Source organism: Cryptotermes secundus, unplaced genomic scaffold, assembly GCF_002891405.2.
Source record: "Cryptotermes secundus unplaced genomic scaffold, Csec_1.0 scaffold343, whole genome shotgun sequence".
NCBI lineage: Eukaryota > Metazoa > Arthropoda > Insecta > Blattodea > Kalotermitidae > Cryptotermes > Cryptotermes secundus.
This window is the reverse complement of record NW_019729214.1, coordinates 998,314-1,008,541: the sequence shown is the minus strand read 5'-3', so window position 1 is coordinate 1,008,541 and position 10,228 is coordinate 998,314. Positions and strand designations below refer to the sequence as shown.

At 38.4% G+C, this 10,228-nt stretch overlaps 1 protein-coding gene across 5 annotated transcripts in view; it reads right to left on the bottom strand.

The window, feature by feature from the left end:
- Nucleotides 1-10,228, bottom strand: part of LOC111865421 (A-kinase anchor protein 1, mitochondrial) — a 123,413-nt gene that overhangs the window by 14,311 nt on the left and 98,874 nt on the right. For all 5 annotated transcript variants that reach the window (XM_023853444.2, XM_023853443.2, XM_023853446.2 and 2 more), the window contains exons 2-3: nt 6,338-7,866; nt 267-519 (exon numbers count right to left, since the gene is read on the bottom strand). In XM_023853444.2, the coding sequence (XP_023709212.1) occupies nt 267-519; nt 6,338-7,822 (1,738 nt within the window). In that variant the 5' untranslated portion in view covers nt 7,823-7,866. The remainder of the gene's footprint in view (nt 1-266; nt 520-6,337; nt 7,867-10,228) is intronic.

The following is a 10,228-nucleotide window of genomic DNA, read 5'->3' as shown; positions in this document are numbered from 1 at the left end:
GCTGAGATGGGGGGGGGGGGGAAGAACATGCACATGATGGACAGATTTCTGTGTCATCTTTAGCTTACCTATGGTTTTGTAACATTTCTGATTTTCCTATCATTCACTACCCTAGATAATTTCAAGCTGAAAAACCATGTTCACATAACTGCTGCATATTAATTAACTGAACATTAAATACAATTTAAGTTTATTAAGAAATGAAAAGAAAAACGTTAAAAAAGCCTTCTGACAAATATTAGAAACATTCAAACATCAGTTCATACCTTCTACAGCACATATTTTGAGCTTCTGGGTGTCTGGATGTCTTTTGATGAGAATGCTGGCATTTGTATTTTTCTTGATTTCCTGGACAAAGCAGCCATGACGGCCTATGAGACGACCAACCAAATGCTGTGGCAGGACAAATTCATATACAGATGACAAGGGAACATCACCAGATAGAGAACTTCCACTGGCTGGTGTGCGTGAAGGTGGTGTTGCCACATCACTGCAGCCTTTACCACTGTCACTTGAACCCTGTAGAAATAAGCGTGACCTAAATTAACTTACAAATAAACACTGCAATTAAGTGTCAGCATTCATTAAATATATACTACAGGACATCTGACTATGAGGGTAAGTCCATTCTTAATAATGTAACGTGTTTGGAGTAGGTACTTCCATTGTAGTGCAATAAGAGCAAACTGTTGAAATAGTAGAAACGGAACCGTGAGAAATGGTGTCTGGTATCCAGTCCACATAACCCCTATAAAAGCAGAGCCAGAGACAACACAGACGAGAACGAGACAATCTTGGGATAGCCGCCACCAGAGACAGTTGAGATCCAACCATGGCCAAGGATAGTTGAGATGTCGCATTAGAGTATTGGGCCAGAAGTCAAGTGACACTGCAAGTGATAATAATTGTAAGGTGTGTAAGAGTGAGTGTCCAATAAACATTCGCTAAATCCGAGACCCACGTGAAGTTATTTGTCGTGTGACATACCCAACACGTGACAATAATAAAACTCACACAAAACACAGACAACCATAACTCTAAAATAAACTGTAATGCATCCAAAGAAATTAAATTAAGTCATAAAAAATATCAGCAGCATAATTCATAATTACCAGCAGGTAAATTTTAGGTTAAACACAATTTCATCCCCTCAGATGAACTAAAGCCAGGATTTATATTAACTTAACCCAGAATATCATGTAAAGTATATATTTTCATTAATGCCATTTACAGCTAATGTAAAATGGTACTTGTTGCCTGTGCAGTGGTCAATGATGTCAGGTAGTCTTTTCACTGACATAATATTTTGGTGTGCCACCAGAAAGCCGAATGATTGTGGAGATCAGGGTTGATTTCCTAGGCAATGAGTGACGTTCCCGCTACAACTGCTTCGAAAACTAGGAAAACTCATAGCGACGACAGAATACGTGAAACGGAACCCTTGAACAAGGTGTCTTCTAGTCATCTGATGGTAGGGTATAAGGAAAGACCACGTGTGGAGGCGGGTTCGAATACCTCCACTGTGACCTTGCGAGTTGTAGGAGGTGACGAAAAGGGAAGTCTCAAATTTGAGACAATAATATATGGTCTTGAGTACCAAGGGACTCAGACCCAAGAAAGACTGCGCTGGCAAAGACCAGCAGCATATACAGAAGACAGACCGTCCTCTCGTCAGAGAGGGTGTCCACAAAAAAACAAGACCGTAACTGTCAAACAGTAATAAAGATCTAGTCGCAAGCCCCAGGTGGGTACTTTATGCCAAGACTGACCATCGGTTGTAAAATGAGACTCAGACTCATTGAGACCAGATTACAATGAGCCGAGATTAGCGGTGAAAGAAGCATTGTAACATTGGAGAGGAAATGTCTGACAATGTTATAAGTGGAATAATTGTAAGTGTGAGTGTAAAATGACTGTCCAATAAATATTCGTTCTGATCCGAGAACCCAAACAATTTCTTGTTGCGTTGAACACGCGACAATATTTTCTCAGAAAGGGAGAAACAAAAGAGCAGTCACTTTTGTTTGTGACAGTACACCAACCCAGGCAGTCCCCAGATGATATATGCATGGCCAAGTCCCACTGAAATTTGCATCAGTTGCACCTACTGAACAAACATGAGGGATCAAACACATTGTATGTGCACATAGATTCAAACATATTACAAATCAAAAATGCAACAACCAAGAATACAAATCCCTGCAATAAAAATTCAAGTGCATTATAGTTAAATTATTGCTGAGCACTATTTACATTCAACAATATTCGTTTAAGTACTGCATACATAAATTTAATTATTCTTTTCCATTATGAACCTCTCTTTGACCTATGATGAAAAATACATCTTCTTGAAAACCTGTAAAATGATTTTTCATTCACAAGTCTTGCAACATATCAGCATTAATCTGAAGGCACATAAGTGACTGATACAGCCTTCCTGTGTATTTGGTCATATCTTACATCTTAATGCATATGTGGAAAGCCCATTTGCAGAAACAAATGTCGAACATTAATATTCAAATACATTTTACATACCTCAGAATTTCATGGGGTCATATATTAACAAACATACATAACAGGCATTTGTCTTGTAATGAAGTTGATAGATACATATTTATCCCACTTGCCATTTCCACATACAACTTTAATTTTGGAAAACGTGGAACTGTTTACTTGTACCCTGCAGAGATGTTGGGTTTTCGGACTTTATCCATCATCCTGGTTTTTAAGATAACTAAGAAAAACACGACGTTTCGGAAACTGGATCTGTTTCCATTCTCAGGTGAGGAAAAACACCTATTCTGTTGGGTCCCTTAGAAAGAGCTAGCCTCAATCACTGGGTCCAGTGTAACTTGATATGGGAATAGGTGATAATTCCAAAACACATGATTACTACTTTATAACCTATAGAAACCATTATGAAATTTGTAGAAGATTCTGAGCACAAACATTACAGTAAGAAACAAATATGAGAACACAGTAAGTCCAGATGTTTTGTACCTTACTCTGTACGATGTGTCTTGTATCTATGCGTGGCCTGTGATCATGGCACTGATAAGAATTATTTCACACAATGTAACATGTTACCAGTAAAATGTGTGGCTTTCTTGAGGGTAAAAATTTAGATTGTAATCGTCTGGGTTATGGCTCTGTGTAGCTTTCTTGTTAAGTGGTTCCTCTGAACCACTAGTAACCAACTACCAGTGACACTACACGGTACCACAACCCAGAATACTATAATTTAAATTTACTGGGGATTTCTGCAAATAAAAGACCCTTGAAAATGGCAAATGAAGATGGTGGTGACAGGGCTGAAGGTACTGGTGAGCAAGGTAAACATTTAAACACTGTCATTAAGGTAATAATGGTAACACAAAAATATACTTGACATTTGGACTTCTAAAACAGTCTTACTGAAACCACAACATGTTTGGAACAAAATGGTGAACTACAACAGAGGAGATGCATGTCCTCTTCAATCAAAATCATGCGAATCCTAAAACATGAATAATTTTAAGCGTCAAAGATATTTACAGTCACATGTTAGGCAATTCTTCTTTTCTGTCTACTTTTTACATTCAAATCCACTTCTGGAATTATAGTGAATCAAATTTTAAAGGTTCTGAAAGGATATTGATTTTTTAAACTGTGATTACATAAAAATAATTTTTCATTTTATTTTCAGCATATTGTGCAGGATCTGATCCTGACGGTGGTTAACTGTTCACCTGCTTCCTTTCCAACTGCATAAGAGATAATGTGACAATCAGTGTAGAAAGATTATAAAGGATGTGAAACTGGTAGTAGTATATTTCAAGGAAACTGATTACAGGGTCTGACAAACACCAAGTACAACCTATGTAAGGACAGCTGGTTATCAGGCTAAGCATCAGTTTTGGGAATTCCCGATATAAAGCAGAAATATTACGAACACCTAATACTGCAATATTTGGTAAAGTTTTGTTAGGATACAGACTAAAGACTGCTTGTTCATAAATATCTGAAACTTATCTCTACTGAATACAATGTAATCAGAATTATAATAATTCNTTCTTGGAGGGAAGGGCAGTCCAGTGCAGAACATTTCAAATTTGGGTTGTGTTGGCATGGAATAGGATCCTTGATAATAGTAAAGGACCACACACCTGTTGTCCTGAATTTAGCAATTTGGGGCTATAATGTGTAGATTGGGAAATACAGTGCGTACAATCAAGTGCGCGCCGCGGCTGCAATTTGCCGTGAGTCATACCACCGCAGAACGGATGCAGTCGCGGGGAGGAGTTGCAACACTCCCCGCGACTGCATCCGTTCTGCGGTGGTATGACTCACGGCAAATTGCAGCCGCGGCGCGCACTTGATTGTACGCACTGTATTTCCCAATCTACACATTATAGCCCCAAATTGCTAAATTCAGGACAACAGGTGTGTGGTCCTTTACTATTATCAAGGATCCTATTCCATGCCAACACAACCCAAATTTGAAATGTTCTGCACTGGACTGCCCTTCCCTCCAAGAAAACAGATACAAATCTATAAGAGTTCCAGGATTAAGACAATCTGAATAAACTCCTAAAATACCACAAGATAAGAGAAGTATCTCTTTAATGAACTATTAATATTGTAAAAGATAATCAAATGTTATCTCTCCCACTGGAGACATGTGTCACAGCATATCATGGGAAATGCCACATGAACAAATCTCAAACAGAGCACTATATAAACCTATGTCAATTGCATTTTTCTGAAGCAATTTAGCTAAAACGCAATTTTGTAAAATCCTAACACATCTTACCTCAGCCCAGGGCCTAGAATTTAGGATTAAATTAAAGAGGCTTAACATCTGAAACCATTCTACATAAAACTGCTAGCCAACAAAGCAACCTAGGACTCAAAATATCTGCAGCATTTCACATGAGCTACCAAATCCCACAGAAGTATAACAGGGCAACTTAAGCATTAAAAATCATTTACAGCTTTTACAGTACGTTTATGTAGGGGTACATTTAAATGGTGATGGTGAATCGCAAAGCTGCAAGCAACACACAATTTTGATCTCTGCCCCTTCATATGGAACTAGTTAAATCAAAGTATGAGCAATCAGGTGACTTGGAGAGAGTGGCTGGTGTTGTGACTACCTAAAAGCATACAACTTAATATATGCTTGACTTGATCCACTGAAAAAGAAACTGTCTGCCTTACTACAGGAATCTGTGCAATTCTGTAGTAATTTTAAGAACAGAAATTCATATTGCTTCACAAGGAAACCTCAAACTATGTGCACTGACCCTTTATCAGAATGAATGTTATTTAAGAACGTTTTTTACTTGCAGAGATATTGAATGCTATATGAAAGCCACGTGAGGATGGTAAACTAAAAAAGTTGTTGTGGTGTTCTACAGGTACCAATTCCAGAGTTGTCTGACAGGACCAAGGAAAACCATTATTTATTTTCAGTCAGGATAACTCATCTTCTGGCATAAACTCATGTTTAAAACCATGGAACTCAAATTGAATTATGTAATCATCCTTCGTCTGGTCACAGCACCAAGACTTAGGTGAATGTAGACAGTAACTGAAAATTATCTAGAAACCGTGATAACTAGTGTCATCAGGGCATAGTATAAAATTTATTAATCAGAAGTTTCTGGAAAAATGTGACTGGAGTTCATTTCCACATGCGTTATATAGGGAGGTTCTTACCTTTGTTGACCAGTTCACTTCTCTGTGCTTCATAGCGACCGGTGCACCGCTAGCTGCGAGGTGCATACAAAAATATTTGAACTCCCACCCTTCAGAATATGAATGATTCATTTGCATTCAATCTTAGTATGGTTTCAACCCACTTTGATCAACAAGCCTGCATAATGCTTTAGCCCATTATAGCCTACACTACAAGTTTTCATCACATATATGACATTATTTTGAATTTTGGTTACTGTAGTAGTTGCTATGTATGCCTGTGGTATAAAGTAATCCTTCTGATGTGAAGATCTGTTAAACTAACAAAAATGGAAATGATTAAACCAAACATCAATATATGACAACTCACACATCTTGAATTGCTACATACAGCTTTCCCCTGAAGGAAGAGTGAAAATCTATGCTAGCAACAGAACGAAACATATTCAAGATTACACAGTATTTAACAGCAACTGTTGTCTTAATACCTGCAAAATGATCAGACAACATGAAGATGACAGATTCATGTAAATCTTTCATTGCCAGTATTCAGGTGCTCTAAGCTGCTAAAGAAAGAGATATGTTAATTTTGTTGAATTTGGAGGTATTATGATAACAGCTGCCTTTGGGAATATAAACAGTCTGCATGAAACAGTACCTCACTATGTGCATCAGAATAGCTGCTTATGGACGGACTGGCAAGCATTACATCAGCTGGACTGTGATTTGCAGAGTCTCTTTCAGTTCTTTGCAGTTCAGATGCCACCGAAATACTCCCAGCCATTGTTCCATTTGTTGATATACTACCTGCATCAGATGATGCCTCTCCTGTTGTATTTTTGTTCAACTCCAAGGACGATAATTTGCATTCAAGTGGCACAGACACACTTCCTTGAGCAGTTGTCTCCATTGTGGACAACTCAGTACTCTCCTCATGTTCATCTTTTTCCGCTGAAAAACTCTGTGCACTTAATTCACAAGTCATAACAGTCGTGGCGACTGAAAAACTGTCAACACTACTAACACTCCCATCATCATCTGCTTCTTCCTCGTCTTTAACAGCTGAAGAAATTTGTATGTCACTTGTCAATTGAACTGTATCGATGTCTTTTTCAACACAGTCCACAAATTGCGAATTTTCTGGAATATCTAAGTTAAGAGGTAAAACATGTACTCCAACTTCACTGCTCTGAAGTCCCACACTTGTGTCTCTGTTATCCAGTTGTATCCTGATGTCTGACACTTGTAACATTCTGGAGTTTTCTTCACTAGTTACTTTGTTTGAAGGTAAAGCCTCTGATTCTACTTCAATAGTATTCTGCTTGTGTTCAGTCCTCTCAAGTGAATCACTTGTGCATAAAACATTAACTTCTGGCAATAAATAAGAAGACTCTGATAACTTTTGAGGAGAAACGTTAGTATTTGCATTAGTACTCAAATTTTCAGTGGTTTCACCCACCTCCTTCCCCTCAACTTGTGCTGGTGATGAAACTGTCCCACTAATCTTATCAGTTGAGTGCTTTGGGTTCTCCAGACCATTACAAACTGAGCCTTCTGACATTGGTATCTTTGTCTCCTTATTCACAACTGATTTCACTGTGATTTTCTCTACACATAATTCTTGATCTAACTTACCAACTGGACATTCTGCAGGACTCATTTCTTGAATATCGTTTTTTGTGTGAATTCCATTTTTATCTGAATTTTCATGCTTATCATCACTATATGGAATACCAGTACAGACATTCCTAGCTGTCTCAGCCATCACCTTCTTAATGAGCACTAGCTCTGAAGTCTGCTGATGTGAAGTCTCAGGTTTACATTCTTCCCTCAACATAGGAAATGGTTTCACAAGTTTGTCAGTTTGTGATTTTATACCACCCTTGGTAATAGTAACTGTCTCACACAGCTGTTCCCTGTTGGCAAGCTGTATCTCTGCAGGTAGAGAATCTGTGGTGGACATCTGAAAATCCTTTGCCTGCTGAACTTGATCTCCAGATGTGCTATCTGTATCCTGCATTGTTCCCCCAGGGTCACTTCTTGATGATGCACCCCGTCTTCTGCGATACCATAACAAGCTGAGCAGAAAAGCAAGAGTTGGCAGAGACCATACAAACAGATGACGTGATGAACTGGGGAACATACTGGCACTCCACTTTTACTGATGTCTCCACAGCAATTTTGAACCTGCAAAGAAACAGAATAGCATATCAAAAACAGTGAATCATAGCAATGTATTTCAGTGAACATACAATCACGAATTTATACATAGTTAAAATTTGCTGACATGATATAACTGAAAATGAATAAACAACAGACATAAAGCAGTACATATTTGCACTGCATACACAAGGTCCAACAGACTCAAATTTATGTGCAGTAAACTGCTATGCTGGTGAGCTCACATTTTGGATCAAGTGACTAAATAATTTATTAAGTTTATGTCAGTCACTGTGAATCTGTTTATTTTGTAGTTGCAGTTTATTAGAATAGTGTTTAGTCCAAAAAAAGAAGCATGCTAAAAAGTTCCAGTAACTATGTTAGAAAATGTGACCTTCTGGAAAAAACAGTGACATGATGGAACTGGCTCATGACAACCCATACAAAGAATGACAAGCCCTCTGCAGAAAAGTCCAGTTTTCAAATCTAGAAAAACTGTTAACATGAAAATTGAAGGACAAATCATGCTGACCCACTGTTTTGATATCAAAGCAAGCAATCGCTATATATTTATTCCTCCAAAACAAATGAAAAATCGGGCAAATAACTTCAAATTTTGGGCAGATAAGTGACTATGTATTGTCATGTGTTGGGTGTATAATGCGACAAATAACTTCACACCTTATTTGATATAGCGAGTTTATTGCACTCGCTCTCACAATCACACAATTTACAATCTCACAATTACTTCCATTGGCAGTATCACAAATACTAGACTGCAATTAACTGGTTACTTTAATTGTTTCTTGCATCCTGTTGTGTATTTAATCAATATTAGAGTTAATTTTACCGACCACACAGCGTTTTTTATTATTGTCACACTACATGTTTCGACCTCAAGAGGTCATCCTCAGGTGTACGAACACAGTTGCACAATCACACGCAATCACATTCGTCTTTCCACTTATTTCGATCCTATCCTGTTCAGGTCCACGCTCAATAATATATGTCAAGTTCTTATAAAATACAAGTTAAAAATACTACTGTTGTCTGACACCGTGTTTGCCGATAGCCTAGCAACTCTGTCGGGAGCTGTCTACGGCTGCGTAGCAACTGCGGAGTCCCGTGTTACGTCACCGCTGTTTACTCGCTTTGCCTAGCAACCAGCGTGCTGGGACTCGGCTCACTTCTGCTCCGCTCGGCACGTCACGGCTGGCGGGGCGTCATCCATAGCGCAACACGTCATAGTATTATATACATGTTTGTTAACTAGGATAAATTACAGACGTGTTCATATACTACCAACTGTCTGCCCTAAACTCTAAACATGAAATCACTTACAGGCAATATCCAATTATGAAGCTCTGGCAGAACTAAATCAGGTCTAAGCCCATGTATCCAGAAGTTCTAGATTTAAGGAAAGAAAGACACTTTCCTCGCATTTAAAATAAGAAATGATCACAATAGTTTCCACAGTTCTTCCATTCTGAGCACTGGTGAAGACACATGAAAACTTAGGACTATGTTCGGCAAATTATACTTATAAACAGATTTCACACACTTTTATACTAAAATTAAAATAAAACTTTCTTCAGATAAGTGGAATTAACATTCTCACTGTGTACCAAAAGAATGCTACTGCTCAATTATTAACTCTTTCCACCCGGAGAATGAAGTTTCTGAGCTCTTTCCATCAGGAAGTTGCAATCTCAGCAATTAACTAAATGCTGTTCACAACTGTACATCAGAACATTCATCCCGAGAATCGTGCAACTGGTATCACAAAGCAATAAGAAGTGAACTTGTCTCGCACTACCGAATGCCGTGCCAATTCTTGCGTAACAAAACTGCAGGAAAAGATTGTAAATTGTTGTTCACCACTATTCATCAAAGGAGTGAAGAATCTGGCCATCTATTCTTATGTCCTTCAAGTAGCTTTTAAGAATGCACTACGTACTGGCAGAATATTTTGTTTCCCATGTCAATATCAAACAAGTGGTGAATGCCATGCCATACTAGGTTCATCCACACGAATATAACAGTATATAAACATTACAACCTTGCCTGGAGTTCTCTTAGTCACTTGAAAGTTGTACGTCTGCTTATAACTGTCTCAGATATTACAATTTTTACATAAAAATTTCGTTGTAACCTTGATTCGGTATAACTGACTATAGGATGGAACATCGAGGTTGGATTCCCGGCAAGAGCATGGACGAAATCACCACGCTGAGGCCTGCGTTGGGGCCCAAGCAGTCTTGTCTAATGCATAGAATGGGCTGTTTCTTCGCTGTAAAGCGACTGGAACGCGAAACTGACAACTCACCTCCATCTGATGTCAAGTTTAAAACTGTGCGGCGATCTATCTCCAATCCCTCGTGCATCATCA